Here is a 24,020-nt window from a genome sequence, read left to right as displayed (position 1 = left end):
ACTGTGTGGTGTAATACTAAGATGAAAAATGAAGGGTGCTGATCAGAGGTGACTTCATCAAGGACATGGCAATTTGACTGAGTCTTGAAGGAAGAAAAGTAGTTTTACAGACAGAAAAGACTTAAGGGAATCTATTCCAGGAATGATAGGCAATATACACAAATACATAGAGGTGGGGGATAACATGTTGACATAGGGGAACACAAACTGTTCTTTTTTACTAGAAAAATGTTGTGAGCTTATAGAGATGTTAGACTTTTGAGCAAGGGCATGACTGAAGGTTTTTGAGCAAGAGTATGACATTTACAATGTTTGTATTAGAAAGATTATTTGTGTGTGTGTGTGTGTGTGTGTGTGTGTGTGTGTGTGTGAAGGATGGATTGTAGAGGGAACTTTGAGTCAGGTAAGAGGTGATGAGGGTCAGAATTAGAGTGGTGGGAGAGTGAGTGAAAGCAGATAAGACGAATTCAAGAAACATGTATTAGTAGGATTTAGCTACTGATCAAATTATATTTGTGAGGCAGAGGGAAGAATCAAAAATGATTCAACTCAGGATGCTGATGCTATCAAGAGAAAAGTTGGGAGGAGGGGCAGGTTTGGGATGGATATTGATGACTTATTTTGTACATAATGAATTTGAGGTGCTTTCACAAAATCCAGGTGAAATATAACAGACATATAGTATCAAAGTTCAAAGGAGATCAAGGCTGCAGTTATAAACTTAAGTCACTTACCTACACCACCTGAGGAGGCAAAATTAAGTAATGGCAGTAGAGATATAGACATAGTTTGAAAGTAACAATATGAAAGCAAATAGTAAGTAAGTTTGTCCCAGTTTTGTGTTAAGGAGCATACGTAAATGAAAATATAAGCACCCAATATTGAAGGTCTTGTAGGATGTTATTTCTTTAGGGGAAATTTCAGCTACTTCTAAGAGTTAGAAGTAATGTTAAAAGAATTGAAGATGAAAAGAGAGAGACAGGATAGAGGACAAAGGAGGGTAACAGTTAAGGAGGCCTAGTGCTTGGTTGAATAGTGATAGTGACAGTAGCACTGGAAGGGGATATTTGTGATTCTGAAACATAGGAACTAGAGGATCTAGATAATCCTAATTGCTAATAATATAGTCTCTGAGGTTATAATTAGAATATCGATGTGATGGTGCCCTATAAGATCAAGTTTTTGCCTTTCCCCTAAATTAAGAAGGCCGAAGATCTGTATAGACCATAACTGTTTTTTTAAAGGACTTTTAAAAAACCTCACTTATCATTGTAAACAAAACATAAGTCTAAATGTTAGTACTGAAGCACACTGTATCACTTAAAATGTCTTCCATTTTAAAACTTCTTAAGTAGCAAGCAACAGAAGAATTAAGAATCAACAAAATACCAATATATTATTTCATAATATTTGGTCTCTTAGGATTTTTAAAAGATGGTTTATGAGTTTTAAAATTGTAATGTGCTTTGCAATGGAATTAAGGTATATTTAAATCCTTACAAAATATAAGGAAAGAGGCAACTATGTGATGCAGAGGATAAAGCACTAGCCATGGAGTGAGGAGGACCATATGTATATACGGAAAAAAACAGCAAGCAACAAACAAAAAAGGGATATTTTGGTTGTTTTTGAGGAGCAATTAATATTTTAACTTTTTTTCATTTTTTTAAAGGCACATTGCTGAATTGATATTCTACATGGAAGAGCTCAGGGCACATGTACGGAAATATGGACCAGTAATGCAGAGATATTATGTACAGTATCTCTCTGGCTTTGATGCTGTGGTTTTAAATGAGCTTGTTCAGGTGAAAAAAAATTCAGATTTCTCACTTTGTATCCTATCACTTCTTCCTGCTATAACTAATTTCTAATAATTACTGCTAGTAATAACTACACCCATTGTATTGTGCTTTATGATTTGTAAAGAACTACCAAAAGCCCTATGAGGCAGGTATTTTTAAGTATTATTCTCATTTTATAGTTGAGGAATGTGAGGCTCTAAAAATTAAATGACTTGCCTTTGACCCATTGTATTAGAGATAAGATTTGAAATCCAGTCTTTTGTCTCCCAAGTTACCAATTTTATCTCAATTAAGACACAATAAGAAACTGGAGGATAAATCTGGAAAGACCACCAACTGGACTTGGAGTCAGAACACTCAAAAGAACTGGTCTCTATAAGCTCTGACATTTAGTAGCTTGTGACCTTAGGACAAGTCACGTCACTGCTTTGGGCTTTAGATTCCTGATTTACAAAATGGAGTTGGACTTATAGAATCTTTCATCTTTAATTAACGTTATCTGATTCTGTGAATCATTTACTAGTTTTTACTTTACCATGTAAAAAGAAAGGCTAATTTGTAAATGTAAGGGGGTGTATTTTTAAACTTGCTTTCTTCCCTTTGATTTTTAATTTTTGTTGGTGTTATTGCAATTGTAGGTGATTTCAGTTATGTTTTTTGTGTTTTTCCCTCTCTAAGAGATGTTGACAACACCAGTTATCCTATTCTATAAGCAGATAAGTTCTTAACATTTATATCTCATTGAGTTGTCTGACAAAAAGGCGAAGCTGCCTTATTTTTATTTGCTTTAGGCCATATAAAATAACAACTTTCTCCCCAAAATATTTTAAAGTAGCTGAATCTGGGAAGAGTGATAAAAGTTTGAGATAAGAGGAAGCTCCATAAATTACAAACTAAATGTTATGGTGAACTACCTTTATTTTACCAGTCCACACAATTTTTTAATCAGTTCTGCCCTTTGATTGACAAGTAATAATAACAAATTTCTAATATTGAGTAGTTATAAATCTAACTTGTCTTTAGGTGACTGCAAGACTGGGATAAAGTCTCTCATTGTGCTGTATTGTTAGAGATTGTTCAAATTTTTGGTTGCTTTCCTCACATATCCACTAGATGGAGCTCGAATGTTTCCATTGTCTAGCTTTCATTAAAATTGAATGGACAACTACTAACTTTATCCTTTAGGACAGAGATAATGGATGGTTTTTATCAAAATAGTTATAATTATTGACTTCTATCTTGTCTGTATACACCATTCTCTATTGTATATTGTGTTTAGCCATCAGATTTGTATTATAGGCCAATAAATCAGTTCATTTTGATCATCTTGTTAATTGTTAATAAGTGTCATAGCCAAATTTTGCAGCATTTAATATTGATCTTTAAAGTGACTTCTGGTTTTTGTTACAGTTTCTGTTCCTTCAGAAATACATGAGTTTTTATAGTGACAAAACAGATCTCTTAGCTATTATGTGACTCACATTGGTCATTTGTTAAATCACTAAACTGATAGCTTCAGAGTTATTATTTTAAACTTGAATGTGATTGATCTTAATATATTGGAGGGAAAAGTTTGGATTCTTTATTAAAGCCAATTTAAATTACCCTTTATGTGCCAATTACCAGACATACTATTTTTCATGTGGTTATTTATTTAAATATTTAAATTATGCATTGGCTTTTCCTGGTTTCATTTCAGAATCTTTCAGTGTGCCCTGAAGATGAATCAATCATCATGTCCTCCTTTGTTAATACTATGACTTCCCTAAGTGTAAAACAAGGTAATAGATCTAATAAGGATGAAATCTAGAAAACTTCATTAAGAGCTTTAATTGTTTTCAAGTCTGATTTCCTTAAGATTACTTCGTATTTATAAGATTATTTTTAGATGTTTGGTCTACTCTGCTTTGTTTTTCCTTTTTTCTCCTATGAGAAAGAGATATAAATAAAATAGGTATTATGTGATTATGTTGAAGAAAATCCTCTCTTACTAATTCAACAAGAATTGATTGTTCTTTACCTTTTTTAAAGCAAGAAAAGCTAAAGACAATTTGGTGGACATATTGTAATAAATTGGATATTTAAATTTTAATCTACCTGCTTTATGGAGGCAATGTGGTATAATGAACCACATGAAGGGTTAGGGGATGGGGAGAGCTGTGTTCAGACTTTACTAATAAGTGTTAAGGGCTGTTAATGGGTCCCCTGAACTTGTCTTTTTGAGTTGCTATATTTTCCAGAAATACTAGACTAAAAGCATACAGGAAGCCCTGAATTTATCAAGGACAACCTTCCCTCCTCCCCAGCCCTCAGCTGACATAATTTGTTGTTTGCACCCAAGCTGGGTTCCCTCTATCTTTTTGGGAGGCAAGACAAGTACCAGCCAGTTTCTGCCAGGCTGGGAAAGTGCTTGTGCATCTGAGTCCTTTGCAGATAAGTGGGTCTCCTATCTTCATAGTCTGGCTATTACCACGGGAAAAGAATGCAGCTTTTGCTGTTACCTTGCTCATCTCCTTCAGGAGGGGTTTTGTCCTTTTCTGCCTTTATTGTGCTTTTCACCTCCCATGCCACAGGTGGAGATATGTATTTTCTCTTCCTTTTTTTGTACTATCTTAAATAGGCAACCTTTTGTAAGGACTGTGAACTTTTTGGATTCCACATTCATTTCTCTTGTAATAAACCTGTTTTTTACATAAGACTCATGACATTGTGATTGCTTGTTTGACATAAGTTAGAAAAGTTAATTCCCAATGGGAATTGCTCATGCTAATGAATTTGATCTTTCTAGTGTTCAGGTATATCTTCATTATATCAAATTAGTTATTTAGCTTTCAAAAAGTTTTGAAAAGGGATGGTACAAGTCTTAAGTATTAAGACATTGTCTATAGGTTCAACTAATTTCATGATTAGGAAATCTAATGAAGTTTAATTATACAAAGCATCCTATAATAAATATACTTCCGTTGTGTGTGTTTATTTTAATAGAACACAAGAAAGACTATGTGACTCCTTCCTTTAAAATGATCGGTTTTTATAAAAATTTAGTATTTAGTATTGTAGAATTTTACAAACATTTCTGATATTAACATCAAAAATAGATTTTTTTTTTTTTAGGGAAGCAGCATGGTATGGTGAATAATCAGGAATAAGAAAATAGAGACTGTGGACAAGTCACTTAACTCTTGATGCCCCAGACAACTAAGAATATTGGTTACAGAATAGTTACAAATTTATATTGATAAAGGAAATTACCTTATTAGGAAACTCCTAATACCTTGCTGGGAGACCAGTGAAAACACAAGTTTGATCCCAGAAAAATTAGAAAAAAAACTTTCACATGTATATCTTGAAAATGCTGATTTACTTTGTACTTTTTTCCATCTTAATACAGTTGAAGATGGGGAAGTATTTGATTTTCGAGGGATGAGATTAGACTGGTTTAGATTGCAGGTAAGAATGATTTAAATTTTGATTTTCAGTTCACTTTTGCTTGTTGATTAGCCCAGATTATGTTTATTATATGGGTGAAAATTTTTAAGAGAAGTTCATGTATGCCATTAAGAACAATTGGAATATAATTATTAAGTGTTCCTGAGTGGGCACTGAATGACTCTACTATATTAACATAATATACTTCTTGTGCAAAAGATAGAGAAATGTGGGTTAGATGATAGTGCAATTAAGTAGTCTTGGAGCTGTGCAAGTAACCAGACCCATAGGAGTTATTAATGGTTTCATTTCAAATTGGAATGTCTCTAGTAGACTAGAATAATGGTAGCAATTCCAAAGAGGCAAATTTTGACTTGATAGAAGGAAAACATTCCTAACAATGAGAACTATCTAAGAGTGAAATGAATTGCCTTTGGCGGTTAGTTGGTTTTTCTTCATTGAAGATCTTCACATTGTAAATTCTTGCTCACGTGCAAGTTTGTCTAGATGGCCAGTGAGGGTCTCTTTTGGTGCTGGGATTCTGTGATTCTACAAGTCAGTGTTCTGCAGGAATATGTAAAATAAACATTTTTTAGTCTTAAAATTTAAATTAGTCAATCAAATGATTGTATCAAAAATGTGTTTTCAACTTTACATAAATGGTTGTTTGGATTAAAAATAATAAGACACAAAATTAAATATTTATCTTTCTTTATAAAGATGTTTTGAATTCGCACCCTAAAGGTCTCAAATTTTTACTGTTGGCTGAAGCAACTTCTTATATTGTTAAACCTTCTCGTAAATAGTCTGATAAAAGTTCTCATTATTAGAGGAAACTGTGGCCTAGTATTAACTCCTCTCAAAAACCAGAATACATTTTTTCACAGAGGTTATCGTGTTTGGAATGCATATAAGATAAAGCTTGATAAAATACTTCATAGGCCTTAGAAAAGAAATCCAGTTGACAAAAATTTTTTTGAAGTTATCTTGGCTTAATGAATTTTAAGCAGGCATTATTTAAGATAATGAAATCTTTTATGAGATAGGGATAGGGATAGGGATAGGAAATCAGTGAGTAAAGGCTATCTTCCTGCAGTGAGGGCCCAGGTTAAATCGAATAACATGAATTTTTATAATATGAAGTTATTATTTTGTTGCTTTTCAAGTTTGGGGAAGCAGTACTGCTTTCAGCCTTCATTCATCCTTCATATATTCAGCAAATGAGCTTGTTCTTCAAACATGTTTGCTTCCAAGCTTCTCCGCTTGACAAAGAGATTAAATGTGGTTTAATTAAGGTGATTTAATCTTCATTATGATAGCTGCATTGTATCAGTTAAACATCTAAGAAATGATGATAATTTTTCACAGCCAGAAGCTCTTAACATAGGTTTGATTGGAATTGTTGACTTTTCCACCTCTCTTCTGCAGCCTATGGATAGAAGCAAGAGAGGTACAGGTAGTTGAGATAATCTAAGGCTAACGTTTAGCAAGAGATGAGTGGTGATAGGCTTGAAGTGAGAAGTAGTTGAGAGCTGATGATTATGTAGCTTTGAAATGATTAACTACAGATTTGAGACTGAAAAGGGGAGAAAATTAGCTCATAGAATGGCTGATTGCCTGAGTAAGTCTTAAGAGGTGGAAAGATTGGAGATCTCAGTGAGAATGAAGCTCATAGATTTAAGAGTAGTGTGATAACAGGCATGATGGGAGATTAAGGTCAGATTGAAGAATATCAATTTCCAGCTAAGGAAGTGGAACCTTGATTGGTAATTGAGACTGAGTGTGTCATCCTCCCTATGTGTGGCTGAGGTGAAGCAGAGTAGGAAATGAATGGAATTTAAGGAAGCTGAGAAATTGGGAAGCTTGAGGGTTTAAGGAAGCATCTCTGAATTTTCAAGTGCTAATAGAAGCCAAGGATAGAGGAGGAAAAGAAGATAGGGTGCCAGTTGTTGCTTTGAGAAAGGGAAAATGACCTCAGGGCCAGGCTTATGGTAGCCATCACGTTTTGTATTCATTTATGCACATATATGACATTTGTTCATCCAAATCATGTTGTTGGCTGTTGCCTGGCCTTTGTTACTATAACATGTTTTTATTGTTTGTTTTAAAAGAACACTAAAATGAAGTAAAATACCTAATCAAATAGTAGAGACTAGTTCAGTCTCTGACATGTGGAGTCAAGTCTAGCTATGAGCTAAACAGCTAAGTTGGATGGTTACTTTCCATCTCTTGTTTATCTTGTATAGTTTTTATATGTTGTCTACCGCCATTATATTTTAAAATCTTTGAATACAGGGACTTTTTTCTTTTTATTTATATCTCCAACACTTAACCTAGTCCCAGGCACACAGCAAGCATTTAATAAATGATTTATTGATTTTTCTTTTTGGGTAAGTTGACTGCTAAATATTGGGTAGTTGAGCTAATAAGCAAGCACCAGACAGCTTCTGTCTTTCTACATGAGGCTACATAATGTAATGGAAAGAATACTGGATATGAATTGTTCAGAGCCCTGGTTTTGAATTCTTTCTCTGATATTCATTACCTATGTAACATCTGAACTTTAGGGTCTTCATCTGGAAAATGGGGTTAATAAAACCTAGAGTATCTAATTTACAGAGTTGTTAACCTCAAATGAAGTAATGTACATAAAGTGCTTAGTAATCTTAAAAATGATACATTAATTTAAGCTATTAGTATAAGCCTTAAGTTTTCAAGTGTGTCAACAAACATTTTGACACACGCTGAGAATTTTTATGTGCAATATACTGCCTCAATATTATACTGTCTATGTCATGAAACTTTGATGTTAGTGAATCTGATTTATGATAAGATCTACATGAAATTCAAGTTATTTAAGGGGACCATGATAAATACATTTTTTCAGGATTTTATTCCATAGAGAGTAATGTTCTGGTATATTTATTTTAGAAGTTATATCATTAAGGAGATTGAATTTCTAAGTAAATTGAGCAGTCTGGGTAATGTTATTGTCAGGATATATTTTGGAATTTTTTCTAATGATGGTAATATACCCTATGCCCTCAGTGAGTGTTTAAGTTGTACTATACAATTATAATTATCAAAATAATTGACTGAACAAAATATTGTCCTTTTTTAGGCATACACAAGTGTTTCTAAGGCTTCTCTAGGCCTCGCTGATCACAGGGAACTTGGAAAAATGATGAATACTATCATTTTCCATACAAAAATGGTAGATTCTTTGGTGGAAATGTTGGTGGAAACCTCAGATCTCTCTATATTTTGGTATGTTTTAAATTTCATTTTCTGTTTTTAAAATATGGGGTATCTAAAATATAATTTTCTCAATTGTTTTTGCATTAGCCTTTTTTATAAATTTAATAATAATGAAACTGGTGATTTGACAGTGTTTCATTACTGAAGGGAATGAGACAATGCTGATGTTGTTGAATGCCTGTGCTATTATTAAAAAAAAATTTTTAACAACGTATGGCCTCACAAGGTCTGCCTCAGGATGGCAGTGCTCTCAAGTATGGTTAGTGGCTGGTTGCTCAGAAGTGTATGAGGACAAGAAGTGTTTAAGGGCTCTCCAGGTGTTCCTGTCAGCTTAACTCAACCAGTAGTAAGGGAGCTAGGGAGTACAGATTCTGATAATCTGGAGAAAGGGATCATTCAAGATAAGCATGCTTAGAGAAAGTTGGTGTTAGCCATGTCACCACATACATGGTATAGGTAAAAGAAATGATTCAGGTCTAAAGTGAACAAAAGTATGTGCTTAGTAGAATATGCTTTAGGGAATTTGCCAATTCATTTCTGTTTTAAAATATTAGTAAGTATTTCTTATACAAGATACTGTGCCTGGTATAGGGCGATAGAAACAAAAATGAAAGTCTCTTCTCTCAAGGAGCATAGCGCACAGGCACATGTGCGCATGCTGTCTCTCTCTGTCTGTTGTCTCCCATTAAGTGCCCGCTATGTGCCAGAAACTATGCTAACCATTGGGGATACAAATACATACACAGCAGGCTATATACAGATTAAATAGGCAATGATTAATGGAGGGAAAGTCCACTAGAATTGAGAGAAGTTGGGAAAGGCTTCCTGTAGAAGATGGGATTTTAGTTGAGACTTTAAGGAAGTCAAGGAAGTGGGTAGATGGAGGGCAGAGTGTTCTAGGCACGGGGGACAGCCAGAGAAAATCCCAGGGCAGAGAAATGTAGTATCTTGTTCGTGGAACTCTAGCCAGTGTCACTAGATGAAAGAGTATGTATTGAGTAGTAAGGTGTAGGAGGGGGCTAGGTTATGAAAGGCTTTGAATGCCAAAGGATTTTGTATTTGATCCTGGAGGTGATAGGGTACCACTGGAGTTTATTAAGTATGGGGTATGGGGTGACATGGTTGGACCTGTCCTTTAGGAAAATCACTTTGGTGTCTATCTGAATAGAATATGGATTGGAGTGGAGGGAGACTTGATGCAAATAGACCTACAAGTAGGCTATTGCAATAGTCCAGGTGAGAGGTGGTGGCAGTGTCAAAAGAGAGAAATGTGTTCAAGAAATGTTGCGAAGGTAAAATTGACCAACCTTGGCACCAGCTTGGATGAGGGGGCTGCCAGGTACTCTGCTAAGTGCTAAGAGTACAAAGACAAAAATGAAACAGTCCCTGTCCTTAGGGAATTGAAATAAATATGTACAGAAAAGATATAAATGAGTACAGGGTAGTTTAGGGAGGAAGGGAATTCACCATGAGCTTCCTCTGCTAACTTTGTTCCTGAAAGCCCCTTGATATCATCTCCTACTCTCTCTTCCTTTATTCCAGTCTCTGATGAAGAGGTTAACCCTGCATTCTAAGGCCAAGCTTACTTTGTGTATCCTGATCCCATCTACCCCTGTCTTCTCCAGCGTATTGTTTCCACAATATTCCCCTCTCTCCATTCTTCAGTCTTTCCCAGTCTGCTGGATCTGTCTACTACCTGTGAACACCCACATCTCCCCCAGCTCTCAATAGATCATACTATTCCCCTCAGCCGTATATTTTTCTTCCCTTTCATAGCCAGACTCCTTTTTTGGCAGGGGCGGGGTGGGGGAGAGAGGGAGGAGATACTTGAGGAGGTGGTAGGATGGTATTACATGTGTCGCCTCTGCTTTCTTTCCTCTCCCTCCTCTCCCTCTTCAGGCATTTACAGTCTGATTTCTTTTTTTTTTTTTTTTTTTTTTTTTTGCTTTTTGGCAGGGCAGTTGGGGTTAAGTGACTTGCCCAAGGTCACACAGCTAGTACATGTGTCAAGTGTCTGAGGCCGGATTTGAACTCAGGTCCTCCTGACTCCAGGGCCGGTGCTCTACTGACTGCGCCACCTAGCTGCCCCTACAGTCTGATTTCTAAGCTCATCTCTATTCTCTCAAAGTTACCAGCCATCTCTTAATCGACAAATCTGGTGACCTTTTCTCAGTCTTTAATCCTTTTTGATCTCTGCAGCATAAAATACTATTTGCTATTTATGTTAGACGTCTTCCCCCACTGTCTTTTCTGTCACTCTGGTCTTGGCTGATTAGATGACCCTTACTCTTGCTAAGACCAGCTCCTATATGTGAACCATTGATTTATCCCCTTCCTATCTTTTCTAGAAGATTACCTCTGTTATTGTTCCCAATGAATCAAGTATTTATTAAATGCTTGCTGTGTGCCAGGACCTGTGCTGAGCACTGCGGATACAAGTACAAAGAATGAAACAATGCTTAGTCAGAAGGCGCTTACGATTCCACTCTTTAATCATCAGTCTTTCCTTATCTATGGGTTACTTCCCTGCTGCCTACTTTTGTGCCTATGTCCCCCATCCCATCTTCTAAAAACACTCACTTGATCATCCCAGCAGCAATCTTCCTCTGTCTCTTGCATGGCAGAAATCCTTGAAAAAGCCATCTATACTAGGTGCCACCATTTCCTTTCCTCTTATTCCTTTCTAAATCTTCTTCAGTCTGGCTTCTGACCTCATTCATTGTTCACTTGAAATTACTCTGTCTCCAAAATTACAAGTGATCTCTTTGCCAAATCTAAAGACCTCATCTCAGTCCTCATCCATCTTGACTTCTGATGTTTGAAAATGTCGATCATTCTTTTCTCTGAAGATACTTTCTCCTCTCTTGGTTTTTATGACACTGATTTCTCTTAGATCTCCTACTTGACTATTCCTTTGCAATCTCTTTTGCTATTTTTTTTTTCATGTCTTGCCCACTGACAGTAGGTGTTCTCCCCAAATATGTCCTGGGCCTTTTCCTCTCTCTGTCTGTACTCTTATTTGATAGTCTTATCAACTTCCATGGATTCAGTTATCTATGCAGTTGATTTCTAGATCTGTATATCTAGCCCTGCTCTCTCTCCTAGATTCCCTCAATTTTATATCACCTACTGCCTTTTGGATATCTTTGCCTGTAGGCAAATAGCATTTGGGATTTCCTTGGCAAAGATTCTGGAGTGGTTTGCCACTTCTTTCTCCAACTCATTTTGCAGATGTGGAAACTGCAATAAACAGTATTAAGTGACTTGTCCAGGGTCACATAGCTAGTAAGTGCCTGAGGTCGGATATGAACTCAGGTCTTCCTGACTCCAGGCCCAGTACCCTATCTATCCACTGTGCCACCTAGCTATTCAGGTATCTCAAATTAAACATATGTTTAAACTGAACTCATTCTAAAAATAGAAAAAAAAAACCCACCCTGCTTTTTTACCTTCTCTTTTTGTGTCAAGAGTACCACCATCCTTCCAGTCACCTAGGTTTGTTATTTTTTTAAAAATTTATTTATTTTAAACTTAAATACGCAGTAAGAAAAGAAAAAGGAAGGTATTAAATACTAAAGCTTAAATACAAAATAAAAGGTGAAAAAAAATTGCGATGTGCACAGCAGAGACTGTAAGAGAGGATTCAAAATATACAGCAATAAATTTCCATTTCAAGAAAGCCTATATGATAAATGTTACTTGGATTCAGAGCTGTCCATCTATTCTTTGCTTCCCTTTAAAGTTTTCTTTTGTTCTCTGCTGTGCACTTTTTTTTTGTTGTTATTTTTTCCCCTCTTCCTCCACTCCCTCCCCCAAGAAGGCTACAATTAAGCATGAATATATTTTTATATGCACACAGACACACACATACAAATACAAACTATATCTGTGTCTATATAAATTTATATATATCTATACATGCATATACATGCATATACTTAGATATCTATATTCATATATAGACATTTACATTCATATGCATCTATGTCAGACTGTACTATACTTGTTGGTATTCTGTTCCTTTAAGGGTGGATAGCATCTTCCTTCATAGGTCCAAGTCTTTCCATATTTTTCTAGATCTGCCAGCTCTCATCATTTCCTATACCACAACAATATTCCAACTTTCATAATCTAAAGCAATATTGATTAATATGGCTGACATGTAGTGTAGTTTCCCAATTTTTCTCTTTTGATTAAATCTACTTTAGCATTAACTTTGTCTGAGATCATGTTTACTACCCCTGACTTTTTTCTTAATAAATTCTACTCCTGATCCTTATTATGTTTGTTTGTATCTCCTATTCTTCCTGACTCTTCTGCTTTACTTCTACGTGCTAATTTGCCCTCCTATTACTTGATCTACCCCCTCCCCACAAGAAAGATCTTCCCTTACCCCTCTCCCTCCCAACCTGAAATCTCTCCCATATCCTCTCCCCATCCCTTTAGCCTTTTATTTCTTTCTGAATTTAGAAGACTCCTCTGTGTGTGCGTGTGTGTGTGTGTGTTATATATATATATATAATATATATATATAGCCAAATATATATATATATTTATAGCTATATACACACACACACACACACACACACACACACACACACACACACATACACATATATATACATATAGCCAAAGAAAGAAGAAACACTTAATTTTTTCATTGTTCTTGTTAATTTTCAACATGTCCACCATCATTATTAATACAAAGGGTAATATGATTCTGTAGTTTGTAGAAAACATTTTCAAGCTGATTTTCAATCATGCCAGCAATTACATCACATGTTTTCATCCACTTGGATATGGAATTCCTATGCGGTGCTTCTTTCTTGTATTGGGTCCTAAACCTTCTTTGGACAACGGTGGTTGATTTTAGTTCAGCCAACCAAAGAACACAATTTACTTTCTCTTCTAGTGAAGCCATGGGTCAAGAGTAATCCTGAAAAATAAGTAATTTTTAAGTTGAATTTCTAAAAATAAACAAAAAATAACTAGATACATCAAGCATTCTAATCCTTGTTACAGATTCCTTTCTATCACATATAGTTACAGAGTTACTACTGTTTTAAATTGCACATGGACTTTACGGACACTGTGTGTGTGTGTGTGTGTGTGTGTGTGTGTGTGTGTGTGTGTGTGAGAGAGAGAGAGAGAGAGAGAGAGAGAGAGAGAGAGAGAGAAATACATATGTATATGTTCAGAACTACCAGCCCTCCTCCGCCATCTAATTCCTCTGCATCAGTTCTTCCTCTTGTACTCACTTATATAAAATACTTACTCTTTTCAACTTTTCCTAGAGATTTTACTTTTTAGTATCACATCGTATTTAGCCCTAGTAATCTTTCTTTCCAACTACCCAATTACTAACAACAATCTTAGACATAAAATTTACATTTCCTCTTATAAAAAATAAATTGTCTGTCCTTTTTGAGTACATTTGTAATTAGTCTTTGATGTTTACCTTATATTTCTCTTAGATGTTGTATGTCAAATTTTCTATTGATTTTAGGTCTTTTTGCAACAAAATCCTGAAAGGCTAGCAATTCACTAAATATCCTTTTTTTTTTTTTGTTCAGGATTATACTTAACTTTGCTAGGGATGATATTTTTGGCTGTAACCCCAGTTGTTTTGCTCTTCAGTGTATAGTGTTCTAAGACCTGTGGTCTTTTAATGTAACTGCTGCTATGTCTTGTGTGATTCTAATTGTGGCTCTGCCATATTTTAATTGTTTTTTCTTGTTGCTTGTAGTATTTTCTTCTGGAGCTGGGGTTTGGAATCTAGCTATGATATTCCTATAGTTTTTCATCATAGGATCTCTTTTAGGCAGTGATCATTGGATTTTTTTCTATTTCTACTTTCCCCTCTTGTTCTAACACTTAAGGGCAATTTTATTTCTTGTATTATTGTAAGTTTGTTATTCTTCTCTCTCCATCACCTCAAGTAATCCAATCAACTGCCAAATCTAGTCACTTCTACCTCTTCAGTATCTCTTGCATATGTCCTCTTTTCTCTGTTCACATAATCACCACTTGAGTTCACAGCCCTCACACTTATTGCCTGAACTATTGCAGTGGCCTTCTTTTTGGATTCCCTACCTCCGGTTTCCCTCACCTGCTTTCCAGTCCATCCTATGCAAAACTACTGAAGACTATGTCCTTTCCTACTCAATAGATATCAGTGGCTCCTTTTTACCTCGAAGATCAATATAAGTATCTTCCTTTGGCATCTAAAATCCTTCATAATTTGGCCTTAAGCTACCTTTCCATTCTTTTTATATGTTGACTTCTTGTACTCTGTCACTTATTGATATGGACAAATTGGCCTACTTTCTTCTCCACACATAGGACATTCCAGTCTCTTGTCTCCATACTTTTTTTTTTTTTTTGCCAACTTGAATGCCTCTCCACATCACTTCTACCTCTTAAAAATTTTCATTTCCTTAACATCTCACCTCAGGAACCACCTTTCACATAAAGCATTTCCTCATTCCCCAAGTTGCTAGTACTCCCTCAAATTGATCTTGTGTGTATTTTTGCTTTTATGTTTATTGCCTCTCCAGTAGAATGTAAGATCCTTATTGGGAGCAACTGTTTCATTTTTGTCTGTTTTATCTTAAGTGCCTTGGATAATGCCTGCCGCATCCTGTTCTTAAGTAAATGCCTGTTGTTTCATTAGGTAGTTAGATGATGCACTAGGTAGAGTGCTGGGCCTTGAGGCAGGTAGACTCGTCTTCATGAGTTCAAATCTAGCCTCAGACTGGTTGTGTGACCCTGGGCAAATCAGTTACCCCTGTTTGCCTCACTTTCCTCATTTGTAATATGAGCTGGAGAAGGAAATGGCAAACCATGCCAATATTTTTGCCAAGAAAACCCTCAATGGGGCCACAGAGTGAGACACGACTGAAAATGACTCAATAAAAAGCCTTTCATCCTCTCTGAGGTCTCTAAGTCTTTACTTCATAATGGCAGGCATCCTTTGCTCTGAATACTGGATATTCCACTTTCAGCATAATATCCCTACTCTGCCATTTGGTTTGTCTATTTCTCCCACATTCACATGGGATACCAGCTGGGAAACCAAAAACTGATAACTTTTAGCTTCTTTAGAAAGCTGATCTTCTGTGAAGGTGATTAAAACCAAGGGATTCTCTCTATCAAGATTGGATAGTTTAGTATGCCGAGTCCAGGGTGACTTGCCCATGGTTATACAACCAAGTGTCTGAGATAGCATTTCAATCCTGTGACTCTTAAGCTCAGGACTCTTTCCATTTTGCCATGCTACCATCTTTTTCTATAAACAGCCTGTCACAAAGATAGTTGCAACATGAAAATATACCAACATAAGCAAAGAATGAAGTAGAGAAATTGCACAGCCTTCCAAGATCTCATAAATGGTTTATTGTCCATTCTTGAAGTACTCTGTAAATGCTTGCCATTAATGTGAGCTAAACATGGATTTGTAAAAACCGGAGTTGCTTTTGGTGCTTTAAGACGTTGAAAACTTGAGGAATAGAGCTACACAACTGACTCTATGTTGTAGATTTTAGAAATGCGTCAACTACTATAAGTGTACTGTGATAAAAGGTGAGTTAATGTATGAAAATTTCAACTTATGAAATTGATGAAGCAAGGTTTTCCTGAAGAGTTAATTGTGAAATTTCAAAGTTCCATTTTATAATGAACCTCTAAGTCCTGAATTTGCATATGCTTTATGAAATATTAATAAAATCAGTATATATATATATACCATTTCAAATGGTAGTCAGTGGAACAGTAGGATTTGAAATATATACACAGAAATGCTGTATTTTGCTATGTAACTTCTGGATAGGTGTTTTAATCTGCTTGAGGAATTTCTGTATTTATACTCCTCTTCATAATAGTATGTATAAAATATCATGTGATTTCTCATGTAAACTGTTAGTACACTAAATTTTGTATTTTATAATTTCATATAGGTAATATTTTTATGACTTCGAGGTTTATCCTGAGTTTCTCTTTTAAAAATAAATAATTGTGTGGCATGCCCAGAATAAAATGTTACAAAATAATAACTTTCATAATTCATGCCAGTTTAAAATGTGCTGTTCCAAACCTTGTTATTTGCAATATACTCTGATCCAAACTTTTAATTTTTTCCTAATATAGTTTTTATAGTCGTGCATTTGAGAAGATGTTTCAGCAGTGTTTGGAACTCCCCTCTCAATCAAGATACTCAATTGCATTCCCACTGCTTTGTACTCATTTTATGAGTTGCACACATGAACTATGTCCAGAAGAGGTAATTTCTTATTTTTTAAAATAACGTAGATGACTATGACTAATATTTATAGATACTATTATAACTGTGGGTGAGTAGGTATGAGGGCATCTTAGCTTTGGTGTCAGGAAGGCAAAACTTCAAGTTCTGCCTCATACATATCAGCCAAAAGTCCATGGGTTAACCTCTCAGTGCCTAGCAATTCTCTTAGCAATTTAGTTACCACTGAGTTGCTAGTATGTCAGTGTAGACATCGTCCACACTGGGAGTTACCTACACAAATGAGATAAAATTACAGGTCCAAACTCTCCCCTACCAGGGATATCTTATTTTACATTTATAATATACTATCTTCATCCCCATTTGAATCTCCCAAAGCTGTTACTGACCTACTTTGGGAAGCTATTTGAAATGGAGTCATTTAGAACAGTAGAATGTCAGTTGGAAAGAACATTAGAGATCATCCAGTCTAGCCACTTATTTTGTAGGTGGAAAAATACTGAGGCTAGGACAGGCTAAATGACTTGCCAAAGATCTCACAACTAATTTGTGACCATCTGGAATAAAACCCAAGTCTGCTGACTCCAAGGCCAGTATTCTTTTGAATACATTTGTATTTATTCAGTTTTAAAAATTAAATATCTTAATTATTTTCTTTTCCAGCATATATATTAAAATACTTAAGAATTGTTCAATTAGCTAGAAAGCATTTCTTATTACTTATTTTTTTCTGCTTTTTCTTAGTGAGAGATCGTGCCTTTTAATATGAGAAGTAGCTATAGACTCTAATAGGGCAGTGGAAATAGTTCTAGATTTGGAGTCAGAGATTTTGAATTCCAGTTCTATTGTGTGACCCATATGACCTTGGGCATATTACAGTATTTCTGGGCCACAGTTTTCTTATGTATGAAATGAGAGGTACCTCTTGAGATCCTTTTAGTTCTAAATCTATGATCCTGTGAATATATAGAGATGGTATTTACCACCTGGTATCACTCAGCACATGGTCAAGACACTGAATTAGACGTTTTTAGGGATATAAAGGTGAATAAGCTATAGTTCCTGCATTTGAGGAGCATATGTTTTAGGGGATGAATAAACAATAGATGTGTATCATCTGTCTACCTTATTTATATATTGGAGTCATAAAATGTAAGAGCTAGAAAGTACTTTAGGAACATATAATTGAATCCTCCTCACTGATGATGGGCAGTCTTATGGCTCATAACTTAGGATTAGAAGCTAGGTGTCTGAACTTCGGCCCAGTGTTCTTTTGAGTTTGTCGTGGTGCTGCAGAATATAAATTTTATTGTGAAAAAAGCCAGGACAATTCAGTAGGAGTTGAGAACACTAAGAAAATGTATAGAATACAAAACTATTCCCCATGAGATCATTCATAAAGACAGAGCCTTAGGGAGTTGGCCTCGAAGTGAACAGAAAGATCTGGGTTCAAATTTTACTTCTGAAACATATGGCTGTGCCATGAAACATGTCATATGTGAAACATATGGCAAGTTACTTAACATCTCAGTGCCTTAGAGAACTCTCCAAGACTATTAGTTGCAGAAAGATAAGTTTCCTCACCAGAAAGGTCCTCATACCAATGAAACCACAGGTCTAGTCACTACCCCTAAGATCATTTATATATGTTAGAATAGTAGATACAACTTTACAAATTCTTTGTGAAACAGAATTGTTAGTGACAAGGAGAACAATAAAACTTTAGTTCTCTTGTCTTTTGAAAATCTCTACAATTTAGTATCTTTTAAAGTAGTTTATTTTTCAAATAACAGGGTTAATCTGTCTTCACTGACTCCTCTCTTTTTTATAAAGCAAATTGAAAAATAAATAAAAAATTGAAACAAATCCCTTGGTATATAACTAGTTATTGGGCCAAGCAAAATCCCATGTTAATCATGACCAAATATGTATGTTTTTAATTTTAAGCTAATCACCTCTCTGTCATGAGGTGAGTGATGTGTTTCATGTTCATTCTTGTGTCTCATGGTTTATCATTGGGATGATCAACATTTTAAAGATTTTGAAAATGGTTTTTCCGCTGTAATGCAGTTATCATTGTGTAGATTGTTTTCCTGGTTCTATTTATTTAACTCTCTATCAGTTCATAAAATTCTTCCAAGTTTCCTCAGAAATTGTTTATTTAATTGTTTCTTAAGTACAATAACATTCCATTACATTCATACATGTATGTATATATTATAGTTTGTTTAGCCACAATTTATTTGTAGATTTAGCAAATCATTAATAAGCTAGCCATTTTTTTAAAAAGTTAAGTCAGTAACCTTTTGGTGGTAATGTGATGCAGTGGAAACCGATCAATCAACAGACATTTATTCAGTATTAGCTGAGTACCAGGTATTGGGATACAAAGACAAAAAAGTAATAGTCCCTAGATTTAGGGAACTGTGTTCAAATCCTGTTTCTGCTATTTCCTCTACCTGTTTGACCTTAGGCAAGTCATTTTACTTCACTGGGCCTTATTTTTCTCATCAGTAAAATGAGGGGAATAGACTAGATGATCTAATGATCTTTTCAACTATATAAGCATAGATATCCACATAGTTAATTGGCTATTACTATCAATAGCACATGTATACAGTCTTTTAAATTTTACAGTGTTTCTCACAAAGATATGCTGCTAGGCAAAATAACATTTGAATACAATTTGTTTTATAGGGACTAAATTCATACTATGAAACTTTTTTATTGATAGATTTTTTTTTTGACAGAACAGATACTTATTAACAAATAGCCAAACCCCCTTACAAACCAAAATTCCCTAAAATTCTTAAGCAAATTGTGTGACAGTATATGACAGAAAAATGTCACTTTTCCTTTTTTACTTTAGTAATTCTTAACCAAAAGGATGACTATGATTTAATTTTGATAATATGGTTCCAAAATTATTTTATTTGACCTCACTTTTGTTTCCTTGATTATCTGTTATCTTTATTTATATTCTACATTTCATATATAATAGCAAAATTTGAAAGTAATATAAGCTAAACATCGTAGTCACCCTCACCAGAAACAAAATACAGATGTTCCATACTCTCTCTCCACACAAATAAACACCAACTCTTTTTTTTTTTTTGAGGGGGGATGGCAGGACAATTGAGGTTAAGTGATTTGTCTAAGGTCACACAGCTAGTACATGTGTCAAGTGTCTGAAGCCGGATTTGAACTCTGGTCCTCCTGACTCCAGGGCCAGTGCTCTACTCACTGCACCATGTAGCTGCCCCCTAAACACCTATTCTCAATCATGTAGAATCATGAATGTAGAGATGAGTACAGCTAAGGATGTTTTCTAATATTTTCATAAAAGTAAATTTAATTTTTCTTCATTCTGCTTCTGTGCTCAGTGTACTCTTGCTTATTTTTCCAGTAGTTTCAATAGAGAGGGGAGGAGTGATGAGTTAATTGATTTTAAAATTCTTGGTGCAGTAAACTAGGAATATGATTTTTAGAAGTAGATTTATTTAAATATTTCAGAGATCTCATCTCATCATTATGGACATTTTGTACACTGACAGTCTATCATCTTGGTATGCCTTTGTTAGGTAGTCTTTGTAAATAACTATGTTCAACCTTCTGATAATGAAAGCAATGAGAGATCGGGTAGGGTAGGGAGGGAGAAAATAAGCAAGAAGGAAGCAGGGAAAAAATTTGTTAAGCACTTACTCTGTGCCAGCACTGTTTTTAAATGCTGGAAACACAAATACAATTAAAAAAAGACAGTTTCTATTTTCAAGAAGCTTATATTCTAATGGAGAAGATAACACATAAAGAAGAACTGGAAAGCAAAGAGAGATGAGGCGGGTAAGAATACTTGACTAGGGTTAAGGCTAATGGTGAAGAGGTAAAAATAAGAGATTAAAGAATATCATGGTGAGTGAGCTAAATATGATGGAAATTAGTATGAACAGAAAGATGTGACTATTGAGAAGAATTTTTTAAAACAGGATTTTGCCTTTAACCATTTGTTGCAAATATGTTTATATTTGCAAATGTGTTTACATTTTTTCCTCTTTTGTATTTATCCAGCTCAAAATAATTAGATGTATTTACTGAGAGCTTGCTGTATAAGGTATTGTATGTAATAGAGGCTGAGAGAGAAAAAATTAAATAATATGTGATTTCTGGCAGTAAAAGGTTTACAATCTAGTGAAGTAAACAAGTTTGACGTATTACTATAATTTAAATTAATCGTGTTGTTATTGTTCAGTCAGTCAATTGTGTCCAACTCTGTGTGACCCTGTGGACCAACTGTCCATGGAGTTTTCTTGTCAGAGATACTGGAATGATTTGCCATTTTTTTTTCCAGTGGATCCAAAGGATCTTTCTGCCAGGTAATTAGAGGTTAAAGGACTTGCGCAGGGTCACATGGCTAGGAAGTATCTGAGACAGGATTTGAATTCAGGTCTTCTTGACTCCAGGCCCAGTATTCTATTCACTGGGCCACCAGTTCTCTCTAAATCAGGGCTTCGTAAACTTTTTCTCCTCAAGACCCCTTTTTGTGTTTTGGCAGCATTTGTTGGCATTTTGTGGCATGAGGGCATGCACCGTGCAAGTACACATGCTTTGTGTTCAGAACCAAGGCTGCAGTGATGTTACTTGATGTAACACTGGCAAGTGCTGCCAGAAATACCTTGGATTCATTACGAGTTTAATTTTGAATTAATTTTTGGTCATTTCATATCCAGAAACCTTTTACTGTTGCCAGATTTTTTGAGACCCCATATGGGGTTGTGACCCACAGTTTACTAAGCGCTGCTCTAAATGAAGAGTATGTCACATTTATTAGATTTGTTCTGCTTTCCCTCAGAGGGTAAAGTTAGGAGTTATGAGTGGCATTGGTGAGGAGACAAGTTTAAGCTTCATGCAGGGAAAATCTTAACTGTGACAGGTATCCAAAATTGGATTGGATTGCCTTCAGAGTTCATTTCCTTTCATTAAGGGTCTTCAGCTAATGAATTCAGGTGAATGACTTCTTTTTGGACCTACTATAAAGTGAAATCTTGTTCACATGCAGATATTAAGTAAATTCAAGGTGATTTCAGGAAGATGAGAGCACTAACAACTGGAGGAATCAGGGAAAGCTTCACAGAAAAGCTGAACCTTAAAGGAAGAAATGAGACGGGATTGTCAAGTGAATAAGCATTATTAAATGCCTGTATTTGCCAGGAACTGTACTGAGCCCTGGAGATACAAAGAAAGACAAAAACAGAAAAAAAAAAACAAAACCCAAACCAGTCACTACTCCTAAGGAGTTCACAGCCTAATGGGACAAAAACCTTAAGACAGCCTTGTACACGCAAGATAAATGCAAGATAAATTGGAGGTAATCAACAGAGGAAAAGAACTAAAATAAAAGAGGCTTCTTACAGAATGTGAGACTTTGAGATTTAAAGGAAGCCAGTAGATGGAAATGACAGAAAGAGTTCCAGGCATTGGGGAGAGCCAGGGTAAACATTATCAGTAGTATGGAAGTAAAGTGTTGTGTGGTAGAAAGAGCAAAGGGGCCAGTGCCACTAGGTCACAGGTGTGTGGAGGGGACTATGGTGTAAGAAGATGGAAAAGTTAAGCAAGGGACCAGGCTATGAAGGACTTTAATAGCATAGTGGGCAAAAAACTCAAGAGAACAGTGTGAAGATGAATTGGTTCACCAAGGGGCCAAGATGAATAAGGAAGGAAAGTGTAGCCAGTGCAGGGAGTGATGACGAACAGATTGTGTTTTTACACACTCCTAGGTAAAACCTTTATCATGATCCTATCACTGCCCTGAGCTACCTCAGTGAATGAAGTGAACAGCTTCGAAAGTTGAGACTTGTTTATGTTGAACCCCTGGAGTAAATGAGCAGCCCCTCTCTTCAATCCCTGAGTCCTTCCTTGGTCCAGAAGCAGGTTCCTCCCCAGCAATTAATTATGGGAAATTCCCCCCTCCCCCAAGTATCGCTTTTGTTTTTAATGTTTTTTCCCATCAAAGTCATTATCTGTTTTTCTTTTAAGTTCTCTTTTTCCTTTATTTTTTCTGCCTTCGATCTAATAATACACACTTGTCTTTTTGAGGATGGTATTCATTGAGGGCCTTGGAACAAGGATTAGAATCAAAGGGATATCAGAAAAATTATGGAATATACAAAGGGTATTCTAAGTAGTGGGTTTTTCTCCTCATGATCATTCAACAAGCTTTTCTTAAATACCCTTAAACCCAGTTCACTCTGGAGCTCATAGATTGAACAGTAGGTCCCTACCCTCCTAGCACTGAGTGAATGTAAATACTAAATAGTAACTGTTTCTCTTTTGGCTAGGAACCCTGAGGGTCTTCCCCTCTCAGTTTGATTTTTTTTTTTTAATTTTGATTGAAGGAGCCATCCCTTGATTAACTTCTTAGAGACCTATTCACTGAATAGGCATTACCCCACTCAGAGTGAGTACCTGAAAAGACCTTAACCTGAAAGGGTCAGGGTCTCCCATTGCACCCTGAGTCATCTCCAGTCATCCTGATGAATATCAGGTCACTGGACCCAGATAGCTCTGGAGGATAAAGTGAGGTTAGTGACCTTGCACAGCCCTCTCGCTAAAATCAACTGCAAGTCATGTCATCATTTCCCTGATGTCCTTCTTTCTCGAAGAGGACCATGACAAACACAACAAGAAGTCCAATCAGTATCTTATCAAGGAGTCTTTTGAAAAGATTATCAACTAAATGCATATTAAATGAAAATACTTGTATTCTTTTACATTACGGAAGATCTTGATCCTTTTAAATCTCTTTTCAAAGAGTACTAATTTATAAAATCAAATTGATGAAATTAGGTATTTATTATGTATCTCTTAAACTGCTAGGTATTGAGAGGGATATAAGAAATATAACATATCTGCTCTTTACAGTCCAGTGGAGCTTTAACTTAATTACCTTTCTTTGGTCAAGAATTATATCATTCAATCTGATTCTTAAAGAAAATGTATATTTTAAAGAATTTATATATTTTGTTTTGACAGAGACATCATATTGGGGATCGAAGTCTTTCATTATGTAACATGTTCTTGGATGAAATGGCTAAGCAAGCTAGAAATCTCATAACTGATATTTGCACAGAACAGTGTACTCTTAGTGACCAGGTAAGAATTTAATTTTTCTTTTCTGTGCAAATAGAAATTTTGTTCATGAACAGAAAAATGTGACCAATAGTCAGTAATTGAGTCATATTTTCACTTTTGATTCTGAGTTCATTTCAATTTTTCAAATT

General features: G+C 35.5%; 1 protein-coding gene across 5 annotated transcripts in view; it reads left to right on the top strand.

Moving 5' to 3' along the window:
- NCKAP1 (NCK associated protein 1) overlaps positions 1–24,020 on the top strand; it is a 127,400-nt gene that overhangs the window by 67,701 nt on the left and 35,679 nt on the right. For all 5 annotated transcript variants that reach the window (XM_036743510.1, XM_036743509.1, XM_036743508.1 and 2 more), the window contains 6 exons: positions 1,673–1,805; positions 3,502–3,583; positions 5,194–5,252; positions 8,353–8,498; positions 16,635–16,767; positions 23,773–23,892. In XM_036743510.1, coding sequence (XP_036599405.1) covers positions 1,673–1,805; positions 3,502–3,583; positions 5,194–5,252; positions 8,353–8,498; positions 16,635–16,767; positions 23,773–23,892 — 673 coding nt within the window. The remainder of the gene's footprint in view (positions 1–1,672; positions 1,806–3,501; positions 3,584–5,193; positions 5,253–8,352; positions 8,499–16,634; positions 16,768–23,772; positions 23,893–24,020) is intronic.

This window comes from Trichosurus vulpecula, chromosome 2 (assembly GCF_011100635.1).
Source record: "Trichosurus vulpecula isolate mTriVul1 chromosome 2, mTriVul1.pri, whole genome shotgun sequence".
NCBI classification, from domain to species: domain Eukaryota; kingdom Metazoa; phylum Chordata; class Mammalia; order Diprotodontia; family Phalangeridae; genus Trichosurus; species Trichosurus vulpecula.
Note: the sequence above shows the minus strand (reverse complement) of the source record. Positions and strands in the feature narration are given on the sequence as shown.